At 40.3% G+C, this 23,041-nt stretch overlaps 1 protein-coding gene across 1 annotated transcript in view; it reads left to right on the top strand.

The window, feature by feature from the left end:
- Nucleotides 1–23,041, top strand: part of MICU2 (mitochondrial calcium uptake 2) — a 78,728-nt gene that overhangs the window by 36,604 nt on the left and 19,083 nt on the right. Inside the window, exons 2-5 of the mRNA XM_082220314.1 lie at nucleotides 4,301–4,448; nucleotides 10,338–10,369; nucleotides 10,481–10,556; nucleotides 18,277–18,324. Of these exons, the coding sequence (XP_082076440.1) occupies nucleotides 4,301–4,448; nucleotides 10,338–10,369; nucleotides 10,481–10,556; nucleotides 18,277–18,324 (304 nt within the window). The remainder of the gene's footprint in view (nucleotides 1–4,300; nucleotides 4,449–10,337; nucleotides 10,370–10,480; nucleotides 10,557–18,276; nucleotides 18,325–23,041) is intronic.

Raw genomic sequence — 23,041 nt, 5'->3', positions numbered from 1 at the left:
CCCTTTTAGTACTAGTCTCTGGCTGTTGCAACGTCAGTACCAAATCATCTGCAAACGCCCTTAATTTGTAGTCTTTTGCTCCGAGCTGAACGCCTTTAACCAATTTGTCCCCTCTAATCATGTTCAGCAAAACCTCCAGGACTGTTATAAAAAGTAAGGGTGATATTGGGCATCCCTGTCGTGTACCTTTTTCTATAGGAATCTCTTCCGTTACCACATTGTTAACGATCAACTTTGCTTTTTGCTTAGAATATATAGCACCTATACCGTTTTCAAATCTTTGGCCTACCCCCATCCCTTGGAGATTCTTCTTCATAAAGGTCCAACCAATGTTATCAAAGGCTTTCTCCGCATCCACAAAAATTATCACTGCCTTTCTATTGATGTTAACTTCCAACAACTCTAAAATGTCTATAATGTTCCTTACATTGTCTGACATATGTCTCCCTGGGAGAAAGCCTGTTTGGTCCTTATGAATCTCCTGCACCAATACTCTCTTCAATCTTTTTGCTAAAATGTCTGCAAAGATTTTGTAATCCACATTGAGTAATGATATAGGGCGGTAGTTTTTGACCTGGTTCTTTTCAGCCTCTGTTTTCGGTATAAGTGAAATAAAAGCTTCTTTCCACGATTCGGGTGCCTTTTTCCCTTCCAAAATTTCATTACAAACTTCCTTCAGTGGTTGTATTAACCAATCCTTCAGTGCCTTATAATATCTAGCAGTCAAGCCATCTGGGCCTGGAGATTTTCCCAGTTTCATCTTCTGAATGGCGTCCTCTATTTCTTGTCCTGTTATTTTCTCATTCAAAATTCTTTTACTTTGATCTGAGATCTTTGGTAATCCATGTTTTTGAATAAATTCTTCTATTTCCTTCTCATTAATCGGCCCTTGTGCATATAGTTTTCTAAAAAAACTTTGGAAACAGTTATTTATCTCATTTGGTTTGTGTATAATTTTTCCTTCCATTTCCAAACTTGTCACAGTGTTCAATTTTTGTCTCTTTTTCAATTGCCATGACAAAAGTTTCCCACATTTGTCCGCCGATTCAAATGTTCTTTGTTTCATTTGCTTTATCTTCCATTCTATCTCTTGGTTCATCAGTTCCATATATTGTGACTGATAATACTTTATTTCTCTCAAAATCTCATGAGACTTTGGTTTGGACCTCAATTTCTTTTCGGCTTCTTTTATCTTTTCCAAAAGTTTTTCTTTTCTCTCATTCTGTTTTTTCCTCTTTATGGAGTTTTGTTGTATTAGGAAACCTCGCATCACGGCCTTGCTAGCGTCCCAAATTGTTCTTTTTTCCACATCAGTTCTCAAATTTATTTCAAAATAGTCTTTCAGTGCTTTTTGGGCCTTTTTGTAGATCTCTTCATCTCTAAATAGGGCGTCATTCATCCTCCATCTGAAGGTTCCAGTTGTTGTTAGTTTCATCTCTATCTTCACTGCGTTGTGGTCGGAGCAAGTCTTTGGGCAAATTTCTGCTTTTTTTATCTTCGGTGCCATACAACTAGTTACCCAAATTTGGTCAATCCTTGTCCAGGTCATCTTTGCTTCAGAAAAGAAAGTTCCCTCCCTCTCCAGAGGGTTCTTTACTCTCCAGATGTCAATCAAGTCCAGTGTTTCAGTCATTTCAAAAAAGGTCTTTGGAAGTCTCCCATCATTGGAGATTGTCTGTCTCTGTGCCTTATCCATATTGGTGGAAACAACACCATTCATGTCTCCCATCATTATAATTTTAAAGTCCAAATAGTCCATTAAAGTCTCATGCAACTTCTTGAAGAATTCCGCCTTCCCCTCATTTGGTGCGTATATTCCCAATATCATGATTTTTTCTCCTTGTACTTGTATTTCTATTGCCAGATATCTTCCTTGTTCATCTTTAAAGATCATTTTAGGAGCCAATTTCTCTTTTGCATAAATTACAACACCTCTTTTTTTAACTTTATCTGATGAGATGAATTCTTGTCCAAGCCTCTTATTTATAAGTAGTTTCCTGTGTATCCTAGTCACATGCGTTTCTTGCAAACAAATTAAGTCCAATTGTTCTCTTTTCAAAATATGAAAGACTTGGCGCCTCTTCCTGGGGAGGTTTAGACCATTACAGTTCCAACTAAGAAGTTGCAGAGACATTTTGGTGCTATGTACCTACTCCTCCAACTGCTCCAAGTTTTTGTTCTTCCTCCGATGGTAGTAAAAGTCCAAATGAGAGATTTGCAATATCTGTCGGTTCTTTCTCCGCTGTTGTGCCTACTGTTCCTTTCTGTAGATCCTCCTGGTTTCTTTCCAAAAACAATTCTTTGTCTTGAATTGTTTTTATTTTAATCTTCCTTCCTGTGTAGTTAAAAGACAGTCCTTGTGGGAACTCCCACCTGAAAGGTATCTTGTTCTTCTTCAGAAGGTAGACCAGATCTTTATAGAAGGCCCTCACCTCCAAAATGTATTTAGGGATGTCTTTGAAGATCTGTACTTGACAGTTCTGGATTACAAGGGCCTTTTGGTAATGTAGATCTAGAATTTTGTCTCTTTCTTCTTTAGATCTCAATGTAATCAAGCAGTCCCTAGGTTTCTTGCCTTGCCTTCTGCCCAATCGGAAGGCCGTTGTTATTTCAAATTCTTCCTCCTGAAATTCGTCCTGCCAAAATTCCAAAATATTTTCTGTGAGGAATTCTGCAAGACTATCTTTCTCTTCCTCTGGGATTGATCTTAATTTAAGATTTTTCTCCTTTCTCTGAAGTCCCCACAAAGCCAGGGTTGCATCATGTTCATTCACCTTTTTCGTAATTGGAGCAAGCTCCCTCTTAGTTTCTTCTGCTGTGTCTTTTGCACTTTGAGCAATCTTTCTTGTTTCTGAATTTTCTTGAATAAGTTTATTTATCGAGTCTGTATTAGAGGCTACGCTTGCCGTGTTCAAGTCCAATCTTGTTGTCAGGTCATTCAATTTTTTTGTATTCTCCGCTGACTGCTTTGTCAGTGCTTCCAAAGACTGATTTATTTTGAGCAATGCCTGTGTCATTGACTCCATAGATGCAGTTGGTGCTTTTTCCTGTCCAGCTGGTGTTGTGCCTTGCAAAGAACCCCTTTTCTTTTGAATTTGCTGGGTTTGTTTTGCTTTGGATCTAGTTGTTATCTCATCTGGTTGGCTACTCATGTCCTCAAGGTCAATTCTCACAGGAAAGGCTTAGAAGTGGAAAGTTCCACTCTTTCCCTCTCACAGTAACAAATTTTCTTTAAGTCCTCTAGAGGGAGCATTTAATTGTATCCAGTTTAGAAAGTCAGAAACACATAAGGTAGAGAACAAAGAATCCCAGAAAACAGAGTCCAAAAGTCCATAGTCAAAACACTTTTTACAGTTTCAATCTGAGATGTTCACAAAATAACTCCATTAAAGTCTTATAACTTTGTTTCAGTCAAAACCCCAACTTTGTATCCAATTTGAGTTGACAGTTTAGTTGCCAGATGCTTGCTCCGGCAGCCCGACTCAGGGTTTTGACAGTGAAAGATCTCTTTCCTCCACTCCTTTAAGCAGGCTTATAAATTTCACTCTTATTCCCCCCCCTTCTCCTGCTCACTGGGGGGGAAGTTTAAGTCCGATGTCAGGTTTTAAACAACTTAGTAGTTAACCTTCATTTAAATGCAGCTTTGTTCTTTCGTTGCTTTATTTACATGCAGTCCGGGGAGGCAGACTTCCTTACTTTATGCCTTTCCCGTTTTCAGCCAAATTTTAAAAGTCCCATTTTAAATGTCCCGTTCCGTCTGTCAATCCTACTCACGGGTTTTACAGTCCGAATTCAGTTCCAGGAAGGAATCGGCGCTCTCTGCTCAATGGCGACGCGGCTTCACTCCGCAGGCTGGGTGACGACTCTCAGCACCGCGCTCACTCCCGATGCCGCTCCGTAGCCTTTAAAAAGGCTCTTTCACAGTACCGGGGGGCGCAAAAGGTGCCCGCCGAGTCTCCTTGCTTACAGGCTTCAGCGCCTGTAATTTTAGGGGTCCCCCGCTCGCCGTAGCGGGTCAGACCCGAACTTGCGGAGCAGTCCTCCCTCGGAGCTCGAGGCAAGGACCGCCATTAAGCACTGGCGCCGACCGGAAGTCTGGATTTGGGATTTGAACTGGGTCCACACACAGTTTTGCAAACTGCTGTGGAAAGTCCCCTCAGTTTCAAAAATGATTTGCTGCTGCAAAATGAGGAGGAATGCTGCTTGACAAAAGAACTTTAAACTTCGTTCGTTAACTCATGGCTGCTGATTGTGACAGTCTGCGAGTTTAACTGTGTGCTACTTTCTCCCTCTATTTCAGAAGGAGGATAATGTCGATGAAGAGATGGCGGAAAAGCTGTCCATCCGAAAGCAACGTTTTATGCAGTTTGCTTCCTTGGAATACGAAGGCGAATATTACATGACTCCAAGGGACTTCCTGTTTTCAGTGATGTTTGACAAATCAGGACGTAAGTTTCTGGAGGGTTTTTGTTTGTTTGTTTCATCTTTGCTGTTAAATGACTGTTAATTTGTGAGTTGTTATTCTCTTTGCAGAATAATTTAGCCCAGGGTATTTCCAGCATGGGGACTGGAGATTGCCAGTGGGCCTCAGCCCTCTTTTGGGCAACCCTCGGCACTGTACCCCATTGCATGGCCGTGATACAGCCTATTGATTGAACCGATTACAGCAGCTCCCAGCAGGCTCAGAACATGGGTACACATTGGAGAGAAAATTACCGTATTTTTTGCTCTATAACACGCACCAGACCATAACACACACATAGTTTTTAGAGGAGGAAAACAAGAAAAAAAATATTCTAAACGAAATAGTGGATATATGATTTTTGTGGTTCATGCTGTGGCCACAGACATGTGATCTGACAGTGAGTTTGGAGTAGCCCAATGCAAAAATCCTGAGGATCCATGTGGATCCATGCTTTGTAACCACGGAGGAGGGAAGGAAGGGGAACCATGGATCCTCTGCTCACGACTGCAGCAGATCCTCCCCGCCACCCGCAGGCATTCGCTCCATAACACGCACAGACATTTCCCCTTACTTTCTAGGAGGAAAAAAGTGAGTGTTATGGTGCAAAAAATACGGTAACTAGAGAGAAATGCAGGGTCGAGGCTGAACCATGCAATGTTGTGGGGACAACAGGAAAGAGATGAAACTGACAGTGGCCAACCAAGTGCAAGTGAAGAGTGAGAAAGAACACAAGGTATAAAGGATGAGGCTGAGGAAGGGGGAAGCTCTCCCAGGTGAGAATTGGGAAGACTCACTTCTTTGTATGTGGATTGAAGATTAAAGTACAGATTAAGTACTTAATTTGCTCTGGAGGGCTGTTCTTAACCTGAAACTGTTCTTAACCTGAAGCACCACTTTAGCTAATGGGGTCTCCTGCTGCCGCCGCACGATTTCTGTTCTCATCCTGAGGTAAAGTTCTTAACCCGAGGTACTATTTCTGGGTTAGCGTATGTAACCTGAAGCGTATGTAACCTGAGGTACCACTGTATACCATATCTTTTCATCTATAAGACACCCCCATGTATAAGGCGCCCCCTATTTTTTGGGCAACAACCAATCGCAGCCAGTCCACCCTCGGCACCATCTGTGTATAAGAAGCCCACTGATTTTTGACATTTTTTGCGAGGGGGGGGGGACCTAGTCTTATACACGGAAAAATATGGTATGGCTGCAGATGTGACATGTGTTTGCTCCTTGCACGATTTCTGTTCTTATCCTGAAGCAAAGTTCTTAACCTGAAGCACTATTTCTGGGTTAGCGGAGTGTGTAACCTGAAGCGTACGTAACCTGAGGTACCACTGTATAGCCAGTGCTTTTTTGCTAAAAAAATGTGTAGGGGTACTCTCATTCAAATTGGGAAAAATAAATATAGTAAATGGACAAAAGTACAAAGATTCACAAAATGTTTGGGGGTATAGTTATGACACTGGGTACAGTTATGACACAGGTCTACATACATATAATTTTGTCACAAAAACAAAATAAGAGAGCCGCAAAAACAAAATCGTAAAATAAATAGACAGACCTCAGCATAACACTCAAAATGAAAGTGTGGCACTCAAAATGAAGCACATTCGGCTTCTGAAGAAAGTTCGCAAACTGAAACACTGGATTTGCAGTGTTTGGATTCCAAGTTTTTGAGTACCAAGGTGTTTGAGAACCAAGGTACCACTGTATGTGGTGGTGGTGGTGGTGATATGATAAAGACTGGGAATGTGGAGGAAGAGGCTGCAAAGAGGAAAACCTGTTACAAGAGGAAGAAGAGGTCTGGCTGGTTGGGGGGGCTGGGTACAAATTGTGAAAGGAGAAAAGCAGAAGAAATGGCAGGATAAAACTACTTTGAGGCACATGTGGGACAGAGAGGGAAATAAAGCGACACATCTTCCACAGCCCATGCTGTGCATGCAAAAGGTCCCATTCTCAATTCCTATATGGTAAAGGACTCCTGCCTAAAATACTGCAGAGCTGCTTCCAGCCACTGGGGAATACAAGTGGAAAATGCATGCAAGTGGGATTTATAGTTCTAATTTGCCTGGTGTTGCCCTACCTAAATAATAGGTAAAGAAAACTTCAAGTTACAGAAAAATTCAGGAAAAGAATTAACACCTCCCTCTTCTCATTTGGCATTCTAACTTCATCACTAATAGTTGGATGAGGATTCCCATTGTACAAAAGGTTTTTCTTCTTCTAAGCATTCTTTGTCACTTGTAAGCTCTTTTTAGCTGCATGGAAATAATGTGTGTAAGCTCTACGCAAAAGTACACTAGTTTAATCCATCGCCATTATAATACTACTAATTCAGCACTGATGTCAAGTTTAATTTGGAACATTAGTGCGGGGAGATGATAGATGGCAGAAAAGTCTATTGTTAAAATTTATATGGCAAAAGACCACACCTACCTACAGCAGTATAAAGCTGAAATTTTTACTCTTGACGTGGGTGCAATTGTCGGCTAACACTTACTCTCTTGACCTGTGGAAAATCATTTTTGCTTGTATGTGTACCTTTACGTTTAAGGCCGGAAATGGCCCTTTGCCCGTAACAAAATGTACCTGTACCTGGTTAGTGCTTCATCGTTCTTCTGTTTAAAAACCATATAATGGAATCTCCAAGAAAGGTGGGGATGTTTTGAAAAACATTCAGTTTTATTTCCTGAGCCAAAATTCCATCGCAGGCTTGGAAGATCTGAGGCTTGAAGTAGTTTCCATTCTTTCATGCACATAACAATTAAAAGAGGGGGGGGGGGAAGCAACATTGTATTTTAGAGCGTTGAAGTTTACATTTTATTGCAGTAAATAAGATGATGAAACTTGGCCTTTGGTTTGCATGAGTAAACGTACTCAGAGTGAAGATGATAAATTGTAGAAAAGTTGAGTCTTTCGCCGAACCTACTTGGTGTCAATCCCCAGATGCAGTCCAAGATTATAAATTGATTCCCAGTACTTCTACTGTGTAATGGAATGCTGCAATAAAGTGTCGCGCCAGATCGCTTTCACATACCCTTTGCATTCAGGAACTAGGAATACTGTGGAAAAGACACAGTGGAAGAACTTTTTTTTCCTCCTTTCTCCCCACCTGAAAAAATGCCTTGTTAAACAGGCCGAAGTTTTAAAATGCATTTATTCTACAGCAGTCTCACTGAATCAGTGGCACTGCTTTGGAGTAGTAATATTTATAACTCGCTGCTGAAATCTCTTGCTTCGAGACTTACTTTTTTCTCCTCTGTCACATGTCCATAAATCTCACATATCAAGCTGTTTTATTGGGTTTTTCTAGCACCCATAATCTTTTGTGTAACTGATTCTGCCTCTTATTGTCTAGTACCCTTTCCCTGAAATCATTCCAGTGTTCAGAGTCAAGTTGCTCCCCTCCTGTGTTGTTCCTGAACTTACAGGACCCTGGACACCATTAAAGCAACTGAAGGGTTGAAGCCCAGCTGAGTTGTAAATGTGCTCATGGGTGTTCTAATGTAAGTGTATCCAGAAGGCATGTTGAATCAGAACAGAGGGCTTCACGTTGGGCTGCGTTATTCTCGACAGTCTTGTGAATATTGATAGCAGCCTGGTTAAGATCACATTCTGCCCAACTCTCCCAATACTGCATCATACTTCCTAGTGCAAGGGTGGGACATATTACCTCACAAGCAATCTTCCAGGACCTTCATGCCAGGGGTGGGCAGGGCCGTCTGCAAAAGTGAACAGAGCAGCAGATGCAGCATTCCTGCCACACACGAGCCAGAAGATTCTACAAATCTCCCACATCACTAGATAGCTCAGTTGGTTAGAGCATGGTGTTGACCACACCAAGGGCACAGGTTCGATCCCCATATGGGGCAGCCGCATATTCCTGCACTGCACTTCGGCTAGATAATCCTCGGGGTCCCTTCCAGCTCTGCAGTTCTGTCATCCTGGCAAGAAAGAGCCTTTGTCACTGTTCAGCAACAGGTTCCAGCCAGGCAAAAGCATTGGAGGGGAGTGAGCAGCAGTGAGAGAGACTGGTGCCCTGGAGAGAATCTAGGGGGATGCATTTGGCCCATGAGCCAGGACTTCCCCACCCCTGCTCTGTTGTGAACAAGATACACAACCCAAGTTAGGACTGAGTCATCTTCACGGCTGTGGTCATAAGGGAGCTGGCTTTGCCTCCGCCCCTTGCTATACCTGTGTGCACCTTTTTCCTCTCTATGTGAATAAGTGCTTGATTCAAAGTGATGGTTTTGAGCTATAAAGCATTAAACGGCTCAGGACTGCTGTACCTCAGAGAGTGTTTCTTTCCATATGAACCGACCTGGACCCTGCGACCATCATCTTAGGTGCTTCTTTGTGTACCTCCTCCACAAGAGATCCAGAACATGAGAACGGACCTCAGCAGTGGCTCCCCGTTAGTGATATTCTCTCCCCGGGGAAGTTCGGCTGGTGCCTTCATTATATAGTGGTACCTCAGTTCTCGAACGTAATCCGTTCCGGAAGACCATTTGAGTTCTGAAACATTAGAAAACCAAGGCGCAAAGGGCTGTCTGCAAATTCAATTGAGAAAATTTAAAAACACGCAGCAGAAGCCGTTTGATTTCTGAGGCACGTTCAAAAGCATTTACTTCCAGGTTTTTGACATTTGGGTTCCAAAACATTAGTCAACTGAGACGTTTGAGAACCAAGGTACCACTGTACACCTTTAGGCACCAGGCGAAAATGGTTCTCTTTAACCAGGCCTCTGGCTGATTGATATCTCATGCCCTTTTAGATGTTCTGGGTGGGGTTATTAGCTTGTTTCTGTTCTTATTTTTCTTATGCATTTTGTGTTTTTTATATTGTAATTTTATGTTGTGAACTGCCCTGAGATCTACAAGTATAGGGCGGTATACAAATTTAATAAACAAAAAATAAAAATATTTGTTGTGGGGGAGGGTGTACTATGTTTGGGGTCAGTTTTGCAGTATGGGTAAAACTTATCTGCCTCTGTGAGTGGATGAGCTGGCCTCTTGACTGGGTCTCTGGTGAAAGTAAAAATTGTCTCTTCCGTTCTGTTGTGGTATATAGGACCATGTTCCAGAAACTTATCCACTCCCCTGACCCCATTAAGAGTTGAGTTTGGGAGTGGGCAGGAAATATAATTCTGCAGTCCTCACTAATCTCATCGACATCATGTTGTTCGGATGCCTGATTATCGTCTTCTAGAGCAACTACTCTATTCCCAACTTAAGAATGGAAAGTGAAATACCAGTAGACAACAAAAGAGGTTTAAAGACTCTCTAACGGCAAATTTAAGCCTCTATCTCACATGATTTACCTAGTTCTCACTCATTGCATTGGCACTACTGCAGCAGTGAAGGAGGAGACAGGAGCGCCCCATCATACCTAAGGAAGGGGAGGGTACAAAAACATAGCATGAGGGGCCATGGCTTGCCATATCATTTCCATTTGGTCCTGCTGCCCCAAAAGACAATCACTGTTTGCAGTGATAGTCTTTTACTGTAACCTGCAATGATAAGTCTTTTGTTGCCCCATGATGACTGCTTTTTGTTATCCTGATTCTATGCACAACAGGTGATGCAATAAAGTAGAAAGTTAAGTTAATAAAAAGGATAAGAATTACCTAAAAGTTTTATTTTATTTTATTTTTGTTCGTATTGCAGGAGCATTTGAACAGGCTGTTCCTATTAGTTCTGAACACTGTGCTTTCCTGAGCATTGTGGGAATTAGAATATTTTGAAGTTGGCAGTTTGGTTCTGTTTCATATTACCTCCATTTTCCCCATAAAAGAATCTGAAGAAATGCCACAGAACTTGATCAAAGTTTTGACTTGCAGATGATTGAGTGATTTTTTTTTCTTTTACAGGTAAAACTTTAGCCAAGAAACTGACAAAAAAGGTAAGCAAAGTGCTCCTGCTGTTTTTCAAGAGAACACTTGTTCTTTCTGCTACTTGTTTTAATGGATTCCTGTTTCACGACTAACTTGGTATTTATTTTGTTTGTTCAAAGGAGGTAGAATCGACTCTAGGAAATGTTGCAAAGACTAAACCAGGGCCAACTTTTTTTAGAGACCTCGGAGATAAAGGTAATGGCTTAAGTCATTAGTGGAATTTGTTTCTAAGGGAACACTGTTCATTTTTAAAGATGAATTCTCAGGGTCTGGAAATTCTTATTGATCTGTGGAGGCTGAAATGAATTATTTCTTTAGGTATTGTAGCTGTTTGTAAGATTAGAAACGTAAATTTAGGAAAGGGAGGCATTTTTACAAATTCATTAAATTACCCCAAAGGAACTCTGGTTAGCAAGCAGTGAGACTTGAAAGTCTATGGTTCGTGTTTTTTTAAGGAAACCAGGATGTTGGAGAGCAATAATTCTAAAAATCATTTTTGAAGTGCACTACGGTACAGTGGTGCCCCGCAAGACGAATGCCTCGCAAGACGGAAAACTCAATAGACGAAAGAGTTTTCCGTTTTGGAGGTGCTTCGCAAAACGAATTTCCTATGGGCTTGCTTCGCAAGACGACAATGTCTTGCGAGTTCCTGCTGGTTCCCCCCCCCCTTTTCTAAGCCACTAAGCCGCTTATCAGCTGATCTGATCAGCAGATAAGCCGCTAATAGCGCTAATCCGCTAATCCTTCAATGGGCTTGCTTCGCAAGACGAAAAAACCGCTAGACGAAGAGAATCACAGAACGGATTCTTTGAGTCTTGCGAGGCACCACTGTATAGGAAACCATGGGATCCGTTAGGGGTCCCTGGGCTACATTTACATTGGGGTATCATTAAATTGAGCTCTGCTCCACGCATTGACTAGCTGGTACTAGAGAAGATCTGCATGGCAATGTGCTCCAAAAGACTTGGGTGCCTTTGATTTGACATCCCATTGCCAGTGACTAAAGTGTGGCTTGCATACATTACTTTTATATGCAAAGGATAGCTGTCACAACCCAGAGAAGGTTGTGAAATTCCACCAGAAAAGGGCTGGGGGCAAGTGGTTGAGAGGGTGGATGGATCCTCAGTTCCGCTAATAGCAGGGGATGTTCCATATCTTCAACAGAGCATCTATCTAGGGATCTGCCAAACCAACCCAAACAGCACAGAGAGAATGTACCCTGTATTGAGAGGAAGGTACATAACAGCTTGCACACAAAAAACATGAAACACATAAACATGCCCTTGATCCTATGTTGTTTGATCTGAAGGAAAACCGAAAACTAGGAATTAGGGTCCCTTTAGGGAAAGACAGCATGTCCTGTTACTACATGGACACAAGCAGGGAGAACATTTGTTTATGTCCATAGCTCTTCTAATTCCAGCTTACATGTTCTTAAGACTTGTATGAATCTGTGATCTTTGTACAGGTTTAACATTTCTGTAGGACCCTTGGTTATCTTCAGTTACGGTGATGAGATTCCACATTATTGAGCTGCTTATTTGAAAGGTAGAGATATTGCATGGAATCACCTACAAGCGTAGTTTATTTATTCAGCACTTTTTGAATGGATTTGGGCTCCCCCTCCCACCTCCTCACTAAGCCACTTCACTGTTCTCTAATTCTGAGGCTTCACTATTAAAACATTATGGATTTTTCAAAGTGGGGAATCTTTATTTCTAAGCATCTAGAAGAAGCTGGGAATCCACAGCTTTCAAACGCACAGTTTACCCCATACCAATACCTTATCAAGAGCATGAACACTCATTGGATTTTAGTTGAAGACAATTATGCCTCCTAGTGGAATGTCTGTAACTCCCCAATTTATCATTTTCTGTTAATTTTGTGTTTTGTGTGTATCTAAAAATTTTGATAATTGCAAGTATAAATGTCGCAATTTTTAGCCCTCTTTGTTAGAAGTTAGAAAATAATTACACTCAAATTAAAAGGTCTGGTTCATGTATGCTGCATCATCACCATCTCACTGTGTTAAAGTTCTGTAATTTTTAATTCTGATCACATGGATACATGATTCTTTTCTTTTCTATGACTGCACCTATATAATCTTTGAACAAAATAAATCATGTTTGCTGTTTTGAAATAAAGCACATTCCAGAAAGGAATTCCGTTTAACATTGGATAGAATTCTCTTGCAGGTCTATGGAACAGCTAAGTAAAAACTGTGATGAACTATTATGAAATTGAGTCCACAGTAAAAATGTGCTTTGAGTCAGCCAGATGTATGTTGACAATAATAGGATCAACCACGGACAGAAAAAATGTAAAATATCTTGTGACTTTCAAAAAAACCCAAACAAATCCTTAAGTAGGTTTAGTAAAAGAATTATTTGCACAACTTTTCTGAAAATAGCCTATTGCAGTGTTGTACTTTCAAACTGTAAATAGCAAGAGAACCCACACTTTGAAGTGTAAAACAGTATTTATTTCATTTAAAGGAAATGAATTCAAAAGGTTGGGAGCCATGTGGAAACTGGTATAAGCTTACAACATAGCACCTGCTCCATGTGGGGGAAGTAGTTGTCTTTAACCACTCGCTGGAGCATTTAAACCCAGGTTTTACAAGTGATTACTCTGGGGCTTATTTGTTTATTATTTCCATTTCTGAATCTCTTCCTCTGAAACATATTGAAGCGATTTAACAATAAAAACAGCAACAATTAAAACATATATGAAACAATCAAAACAACTACATATATAAAACCATTTCAGATCCAATACAGATACAGGCAGAATCTAACCACAACATGGTCCTGAGGAGTGCTATATTTTAATTGAGGCACAGGTTCAATGGCCAAAATTCCTATTGCCTTTTGCTTCCATTCCAGTCCTGTGAAATGGAACTGACTGTATTCAGTTGCCTCGCCCAGCTATGGCAAAGTTGCAAGGAAAAGTCAGGAAACTCAAATTAAAAGCAATAGAGTAAGAGATGTGCTTTGAACATTGCAGGACCGCCATGAGAGGTACTCTTCCTTGGGTTCATCCCACAGCACTTGTGTAATGTTGAGAGACCCACAACTATGAGCCAGGTTCCCCAGAGTGCTGGAGAAAGACCCTAGCTATCAGCCCTGCTTTTGAAGTGGTGGATCTGGAAACACTACATAGTTATCATTGGAGCAACACAGAGAAAAGTTGTTTCCACCATGCAGACATAAATAACATCTTAATATTCCCCGTAATCTGACATAGATGAGTAGCCACTTTGATTCCTCCTGCTTCTGGACAGCGCTGGCGCTGAGATAGACACAGCAGTGCCACACAGCACACTGCAAGTTCGTAGAACGCTACCTTTCTAAATTCAGTTACAAATTACTTGCTGGCAGAGCGCAGTAAGCGGGAATATTTTTTATGCACAAGTCATAAGGAAGGCTGTTTGCCTATCAATTTGCTAAATGTAAATTAGAGAAATGGCTTCCCTGTAGATAGTGGAGTTAAAACATCTGCTTTTAACAGGCTCTTCCATTATGCAGGATGGTATTTGGCTCGCATGTTAAAAGTAGCCTGATTATTTTTTTTTTTTTTTAATATGCTTTTTATTAGATTTTCTTCATCGCACACATCCAAGAATAAACACAGCCAATATACATTAAAGAAGACATTAAATAAGAAAAAGGAGTCAGGAAAGTAAGAAAAAAAAAAGAAAGAAAAAAGTGTATATACAGACAATTTACTAAAAACGACTTCCTTCCCTCCTGATTTCGGATTTCTACCTTTAATGATTTCATCATACAACTGGTGTAGGTTTTTAGTTTATAACATTGGAAGATTTAAATCAAACCTACTGTAGTTGGTAAGTTACTAAGATTACCTTCTAAATATACCATAAATTTATTCCAATCTTCTTTTAACTTTGTATTTTTTTGATTTCTAATTCTTTGCGTCATTTTTGCCATTTCAATAAAGCCATAAAGTTTCAATTGCCAATCTTTCACCGTTGGTAAAGTTGGGTTTTTCCAATTTTGAGCAATTAGCATTCTAGCCGCAGCTGTTGCGTATTGGAAGAGGGTTTTATCTTTTTCCGGTATTTCTTTCCCCACCATCCCTAGTAAGAAGGCCTCTGGTTTTTTGGGAAATGTGAGTCTAAGGATTTTCTTCAATTCATCATATATCTGATTCCAGAATTTTTTAACTCCCTCACATGTCCACCACATATGTATGAAGTTCCCTTCATTTGTTTTACATTTCCAGCAGGCCTTGTTACCGGTCTTATACATCCTGTTTAGTTTTTCTGGGGTTAAATACCATCTATGTATCATTTTTTCTAGATTTTCTCTAATTGCCGCACTCGCTGTAAATTTTATTCCTTCACTCCATAATTTTAACCATTTCTCATTTTCTATATTGTGCCCCAAGTCTCTTGCCCATTTTACCGTAACTTCTTTAATTTCTACATCTTTTGTGTCATGTTCTAATAAAATATTATACAATTTGGATAATAACTTAGTTTTACTTTCAATTATTTCAATTTGGAATTTTGATTTCTTTTCATTCATTCCTACTTTCTTATCTTCCGTCCATCTTGCGTTAATTTGGTGGTAATGTATCCAACCCTTCAATTTTTCTTTCAATTCCTCATACGGTCTTAATTTCCAGCCTTCATGGGAACTTGTCAGTAGATCTTCATACGTTAAACTTTGTTCATCCAAATTTGTTTTCTTGAGTGATAAAATATCTGTTGGGGACAGCCACCAGGGTGTTCTAGGTTCTAGCAGTTTTCTATTTCTTTCCCAGACCTCGTATATCGGACCTCTGATGATATGGTTCGAAAAGCTCTTATGTACTTTCCCTTTGCTTGACCATAAGTAAGCGTGCCAGCCAAACCTGTTTTCCACCCCTTCGAGTTCCAATAGATCCTTGTTTTCCAAAGTTATCCAGTCTTTCACCCAGCATAAGCAGGCCGCTTCGTAATACAATCTTAGGTTAGGTACCGCCAGTCCGCCTCTCTCTTTTCGATCCGTGAGTAGTTTGTATCTAATCCTTGGCCTCCTTCCCTGCCATATAAACCTTGAGAGGACTTTCTGCCAGTCTTTAAATATTTTAGTCCCTCTAATAACCGGAATATTTTGGAAAAGGAACAACATCTTAGGTAAGATATTCATTTTTATTGCCTCCATCCTGCCAAGCCACGAAAGGTTTACTCTATTCCATACATCCAAATCTTTTTTGACTTTATTCCAGGTCGTTGTATAATTATCTTCGATTAAATTTATGTTTTTAGATGTGAGCCAAATACCTAAATATTTTATTTTCTTGGTTACTTCAATTCCATGTTGTCTCTCTAATTTCCCTTTTGTCTCGTTTTTCAAATTCTTTGTTAATATCTTGGTCTTTGATCTGTTCAATTTGAATCCTGCTAGTCTGCCGTATTCTTCTAGAATTTCCAACGCCTTCTCAATACTCCTTTCCGGTTCTTCTAGAGATAACATCAGGTCATCTGCATAGGCTTTTAGTTTAAACTCCCTTGATCCTATTTTGATTCCTCGGATGTCAGATGTTGATCTTATTATATTTGCCAGGACTTCTAATACTATAATGAATAGAAGCGGGGAGAGGGGACAGCCCTGCCTGGTTCCTTTTTCAATTTGGAATGTATCTGTAAGAGTGTTATTTATTACCAGTTTGGCCGTTTGTTTTGAATATATTGCCTGTATTCCTTTCAAAAATTCTCCCTCTATTCCCGCTTCTTCCATGGTCTTTAATAAAAACGTCCATGAGACATTATCAAACGCTTTTTCTGCGTCTATAAAGATCAAAGCCGCTGGTATGTCATTGTTAATTTCCAAGTATTCGATTAGGTTTATGGCGTGTCTCACATTGTCTTTCAGGAATCTATTCGGTAGGAAGCCTGCTTGGTCTTTGTGTATTAGATGTATCAGGCATTTTTTTAATCTATTTGCCATAATATCGGCATATATTTTATAATCGTTGTTCAATAAAGATATTGGCCTGTAGTTTTTAATGTGCGTTTTATCCGTATCCGGCTTTGGAATTAATGTTATAAAGGCTTCCCTCCATGACTCAGGTATTTTTCCTCCCCTTAAGATGTTGTTTAGGGTGTCACATAGTATCGGTGACAATTGGCTTTCCAGGACTTTATAATATTTGGCCGAGAGACCATCCGGGCCTGGAGCTTTCCCTATTTTCATTTTTTTTATAGCACACTTAACCTCTTCTATACTTATGGGTTTGTTTAGTTGGAATCTTTCTTCCTCTGTGATGGTCTTCCCTTTATGTCTCTTCAAATATGTATCTATTTGTGTTGTATCCTCTTCCCCTTTTTTATATAATTTCTCATAAAACTCAAGAAACTTCTTTCGTATTTTTATTGGGTCTACTATCAGATCTTCCTCTACCTTTATTTTGTTTATTGTATTCTGCTTCTGTCTTTTTCTCAGTTGCCAGGCCAGAAATTTCCCTATTTTATTCGCTGACTCGAAGTATCTTTGCTTCATTTGTTTGATTTTCCATTCAATTTCTTGATTCGTCAGCATCGAGAATTGTGTTTGTAGGATTTTTATTGCTCGAATACTTTGTTCATCCTTCGGGTGATCTGTTAATTTTTTCTCATACTCTCTTAATTGCTTGAGTATTTCTTCTTTCTTCTGCTGTCTTATCTTCCTCTTATAATTATTTTGCTGGATGAATAAGCCTCTTACTACCGCCTTACTGGCGTCCCATACCACATCTATGTTTGTTCCTGTGTTTAAATTCAAATCAAAATACTCTTTTAGGGTAATTCTGGTCTTTTCGATGATCTCCTCATTTTCTAATAAGTATTCGTTTAATCTCCATCTGAAATTTCCCTGTGTTGCACCTTTAATTTCTAAAGTTATCAGATTATGATCTGATAGTGTTCTTGGGTGGATTTCACAGCTTGTTGCTCTTAGGGTGAGTGTTCTCGAGGTCCAAATTTGATCTATTCTGCCCCAGCTTTTATGCACTTCTGAAAAAAAGGTGAACTGTTTTTCTGTTGGGTGTAAGTGTCTCCATATGTCTATTAAGTCTAGGTTTTCCATAGCCTGATTATTTTTTAAAAGTTACTTATATGAGGCCACTCTAAAAAAAATCCTCAAAGTGCTCTTACAGGACAGGAGGGATGCTTCAGATTCTTTTGTTGAAACCATACTTCTTTATATACTTCTCTATCTTTAGCTGGCATGTTGCTATTTTGACACTGTCGCATCTTTGTGTTTGTTCAGGCTGTTCGTTTAAGTCGGCCTTTCAAAGGGAGGTGGTGGAATTTTCCTTTAAAAAAGGAAGGGGGGAAACACTTTCACCTTGCAGAAAGGACGTGTTCAGACCTCTTTTTTTCTCTTTTTTTAAAGTGAAGCCTCTTCTTGGCTCTGGGCCCAGCAGCCCTATCAGTGCAATCTAGCAGCTTGGCAGCTTTGTGTTGCCATATTCCCCTTGAGACTTAGAGAAAATCTGGTCTTCGCTTTTCCAAGACTGCCAAGGGATGAAATACTTTGATCCTTCAGAGTAACGTTAGAGTAGCTCTCCTCCCAGGTACTAAATATGACAAAGCACACTTAATTTATTCATCCTTCGTATAAACACGGAATATTTTCTGTGAAAATCCAAAGATTTAGTGCAGACCTTTTATTAATGCCAAATAAACCCAAGTCTCTTAATGAGACATCAACATGACGGGGGGTTGTAGAATAAGAAGTTCACTGCCAGAGCACTAGAATGGGGAACAGAAACATCTAACTTGACTGATAAATAATAGCGACTACCTCCTTTATTTGTTACGCAGAGTTGAATGGAATAATCTTTACAAAAGTGGTTGATTATGCAAGCCACATTAGTATCCTGATTCTGAATTCTGTAATTTTCACATTTTACTGTTTTGTTTCAGGATTGATCTCCTACACAGAGTACCTCTTTTTGCTGACAATACTCACAAGTAAGTAGTTAGCTGTACATTGTAGTATGAAAGAATCACTATTACTAGCTTCCATGTCACTAGTGAATTTTCTTATAACAAAAATCCAACTTCAAAGTTCAGTCAATAAATTACTTGCAAGAGTAGAGATGAGTGAAACAACCTTTCCCCTTCCATTCTTCTGAAATTGGAACAGCTTGGAGCAGACTAAACAATTTCCATGCATACTGGGAAATGGCTTTCCTTATTCCAGGGAAATGTGGGGCAGGGTGGGTGTTTCAACAGGATCTGATTTAACTCTAGAAATATGACAGGGCTGTGTACTTCTGTTAATCACCCATTTACCTACCGTTCTCCCAAGCTCCTTCCTCCACCCACCTGCTTATCTTGCAGCTGCTATAGCTCTGGTGGTGGCAGCAGGAGGGGATAAAGAGGGAGAGATCCTCCCCCACCTCACCCCACGTGCCAGGCACTGAGATACACCTGAAACAGCACCGAGGTTGAAACTCTAGGAAACGGTAAGGGAAAAGGAAAGGGTTTGAAGCTCACAGGTCAATGGGAGTGGCAAGGTAGAAAGAGCTTGGGAACCATAGTGCTCACTTTGTACATCAGGCCTGCATTTTGAGCTGCGACAGCATCCAGCCACCCCGCCTCTCTTTTCTCCCTTTCCCCAGAATGCCTCTAGGCTCACATGCGCCTAGAGGAAAGGAGGAGGGTGGGGCAACTGGACACCTGTGCCTTGGCTTCCTGCCGTCCCCTGGAACTCCAAAGGAAAGGAAAAGGGACTGTGTTGCTGCCTGGTAAACTTGGAACTTGGGCGACAACGGGGCATGTGTATCAGTTTTCCTGCAATTTTTTTTAGGGTGCACATTTTGCTTGGGTTTTGCACCTGTTTGTTTGGGGTAGGGGTGTTTTGCCTGCTTTTTTATTTGATTGTTTTGCCTGTTTGGAGATGATACTGGTTGAGAGAGCATTTGGGAATTGGGTGGGTATGTCCAAACTGAACAGTTTTTTTTAACACAATCCACGCAAGTTGGTCAAACTAAAGTCCCATGTCTATGCAGAGCCTCCATGATCTGCCACAGAAAATGGTGTTCTGCTAGGTAGCTGCAAAGACAGAAGTTCCTGTCTTTGGCATGAACTCAAAAGTTGAGTCTCCAAACCATGAGATGAGTTGGTCTGAATTTTCTCATTTCTGTGCCCCCATCAATCCCTAGGTCTCAGGAGCTTTTTTTGAGTTGTACTGTCATGCTTTTTCTTTTAATTCACAAACTTCTGTGCACCCAAGGAGTTCCAATGACATACAGGTATGCAGAAATCACTGTCTACCTTATATTTGGCTGGCTGTGTTTCATTTCCAAATTCAAATGCGTGCAGCCACCAAAGTTTACCATTCAAAGGAATATATGTACCATATAATGCATACCCAAGGACCTTTGGAATTGTATCACAAATGTTCTAGGATCTCTAGAGCAGGCATCTTGTTTTTAATGACAACGTGTCCTCCTTCCTGCTTTAACTTTTTGTTTCACCTTTAATGTTAACTAATACTATTTGTCTTACCCATTTTGCTCACTATTCATTCAGGTAAGGTAAACAGATGAATTCCAGAACAGTCTGCGCTTACTGATTTTGATATTCACCCATATCGCTTTACTACCTAGCCTTGTGCTACAAAATGAAATACAGCAATTGAAGGATATTGAGTAGGAACTATTGTTGAAGGGATCCGTCTGTCTCAGGACAATGGAGTGCACCTTCGGGGGTAAAGTCAAATTGCTGCATTAGCAACAACAGGGTGCAACCGTGGGCAGTGTGTATGGAGGTCCTGCGCTGCCCAGATGAGAAGCCCCCCTCCCCCCCGCCTCACTGGAAAGCAGAGCAATACATTTGGCACCAGCCTGGCTGCGGGAGTTGCTGGAAGGCCCACAAGGCAGAGGAGGTTTAGGATCAGAGTTTATCTTCTCCTAGATGGGCTTCCCAGGTTGACAAACCCCATCTTGTATAACCACATGAGTGGAAGTGTTACACATTACTGGGAAGAACTATGGAGATAGTTGCACACCAGTCTCCATGGTTCTGCAGCATATCCAGTCCTGTTTGTGAATGTGTGGCCGTTAGTCAGATAATTTGGACTATGAAGCAGAAGGGCTGTCTAAAGCTCTTCTGACGTGAAATATTGGTAGGTAGACGCTCCTTAGGGCTATTATTTTTAGGTTGGCTGAGACTCCGAGTTTGCAGTTTTAATTACTCTTGAGTCATGTTTTGAAGGTTACTGGACAGCTATAAAATCTAAGGATTTTGTTTTTGTTGGCTTTTGTAAAATGAAAGCTGAGATTCTGGGGAATAACTAAGTGGCCAAATCAAAATGAGGGAGAATTATGCAACCACATAAACATGTTTTACAAGGGTCTTTGTAAAGTGTCACTATAAAGCCGATACATATATGAAATATATTCCCTTTTTCCTTAATAGTACTGACCTTCCATATCTTGTATTAAGAAAGGAGCGCAGATCCGCCTCTCTGTCATATCACACTAAGCCTTTATAAATCTCTTTTCCCAAAAACTGCAGTAATTTGTTTATTTATGTATTTATTAAAGTATTTGTAATCCAGATTTTCATAAAAGTATATTGAAGCAGTATACAGCATACAAAGTTGTAATACGATCAGAGAAAGCGTCTATAAAAATAACATTTAAAGCATCAATAAATGCTGGTTGGTTAACAAGAGAAATTCATCTTGCAGAGGACTATCTAAACAATTCAGTTTTCAGAAGACGTCTAAAAGAAGGCAGGGATGGTTCCTTGCAAAATTAGTTTTCTACCATCTAAAAAAGAATGTCTTGCTTTTTCCAGTAAAGTGCCTTTTCCTGATAGATTTTGAGTAATATTTTTGTGAATAAACATCGCTTGTTTCAAAATGAGCAGTCATGGAAATGGTTATGACTAAATAGACAATGGGTAGTTTAAAACAGCTTTGAAAATGATGCCAGTTTTCACAGGTTTCTTATGCAGCTGAATAATCAGGCTGCAGCAGAGGGAGAGCAGGGCCATTCCGTTGACTCTGCGGAAAGGGCAGTCCCAACCTGGTTCCTTCTCTCCCTGAACTGTTTCCATTCCTGCTGGTCATTATAAGAACTACTGTTTAACTTTCAGAGCTGGTGCTCAAATTATCTTTCTTCCTTTCTCTCTCTTTCCCCCCTTTTCTGTCATGTGGATTATATTTCTCTGAGCAGGAACTGACTTGCTTTTATTGATCATACATAAACTGGTTTGGGAGCATTCTTGGCTGATGAGCAGGGTACAGATTCTTCAAACAAAGAACACGAGGTTCAGTGTCGTCACCCTCGCTCTTGTGATTTTTCCAGGGTTGGCACCGGGAGCAGTTCTTTGACTTGCATGGTACCTCTCTGCCTCTTTCCCACTCCCTTAAGAACTCCCTGACCTTGTGAGAGGCAGTGTGCATTCTTTCCATCTCTTTCAAGGCCAGGAAGACCCTAGGTTACAATAATTTAAAATATTATGTTAAAAATAAAAAATAGTTTTTAAAACTTGCAATTATGAAAAAACACAATCACAAAAAACAGGGTGAGTTCTGAAAATATTTATTCCAGATGTCAAGAGACAGGGTAAAGAGGTGCATCAGTGAAGATATAATATTTCAAAAAAGAAAAAAAAAGAATAGTAATCTGCTTGACAGAAATTCTTACTAAGACAAATTTAATTGTGTGGGGTGTTTTGCATGGACATTGACCAAGGAAGTCCACAAAAGTTGCACCTTCTTAATGTGCATTTGTATTTGCCAGATAGAAACACTCCTGTTGCAGCACCAGTTTTTCCATGTAGCAATTTAGGAATAAAGCAGCCATCATTTGCCATTTAGCACCAATATGTATTGAGTGCTGTTGGAACTTGTGCTATGAGGTCGCAAACGTTGCTGCGTTGAAGAAGTGGAAACCAAGTGGCATCAAAGCAAACTCTTTCCCACCCTTTTTCAAAGGACTGAATGATATTATTTCCTTGGTATTTCAAATTGATTGAATGTCAAACACAAAGGAGCCTCTGTCTGTGGTGGAAAATCCATTGCTCCTATTGTGTTAAGTTATCATATCCATCATTTTGAAAGAAAATGTCAGCAGGTGCTAGTATCTCCATCTTCATCTAACAGGTTTCCCATTTCAATTCGTTCTCGGTGCTTCGTAGCTCTCAAGTATATTTATGAAACCTTAGTTTATTAGAAGCTACTAGATTATTCAAAGCAGCTGCCGTGCTCTGCTTTTTATATCCACATCCCACAGAACCACCTCAGCATTAAGTGAGGCTTTGGGCCTCACTTTTGAACTTGCTGTTTCTGTTTTCATAGTGGTTAAAAGGCAATCTTGCATGCCCAACACAGTTACAGTGAACAGGATTTTGGGAAGACTGCTTTGGACTCTCCCCAGCACCACCCAGTTGACACTATTCCTTTCCTTTTCAAAGTTAAGTAAGCTGTTCCAATCAATAGCTAGCTTTTCTTTTTTATATTTTTTTGCAATCATTGGGAAATGGAAAGGTTCCTGCACTGTAGTAGGTCCTTGTTGTGGTTGGATGCCATTAGTATGAGGATCCTGTCTGCTCTCAGGAATGGTGCATCCCCAAAAGGCAGACTGCCCTACATCCACTAGAACAAGCAAGAATTTACTAGGAAGGGCAACATTTGAGGCCTTGCTTCATTTCCCAGCGGAGGAGGATTAAC

This window comes from Podarcis vaucheri, assembly GCF_965113315.1.
Source record: "Podarcis vaucheri genome assembly, chromosome: 4".
Lineage (NCBI taxonomy): Eukaryota > Metazoa > Chordata > Lepidosauria > Squamata > Lacertidae > Podarcis > Podarcis vaucheri.
Note: the sequence above shows the minus strand (reverse complement) of the source record. Positions and strands in the feature narration are given on the sequence as shown.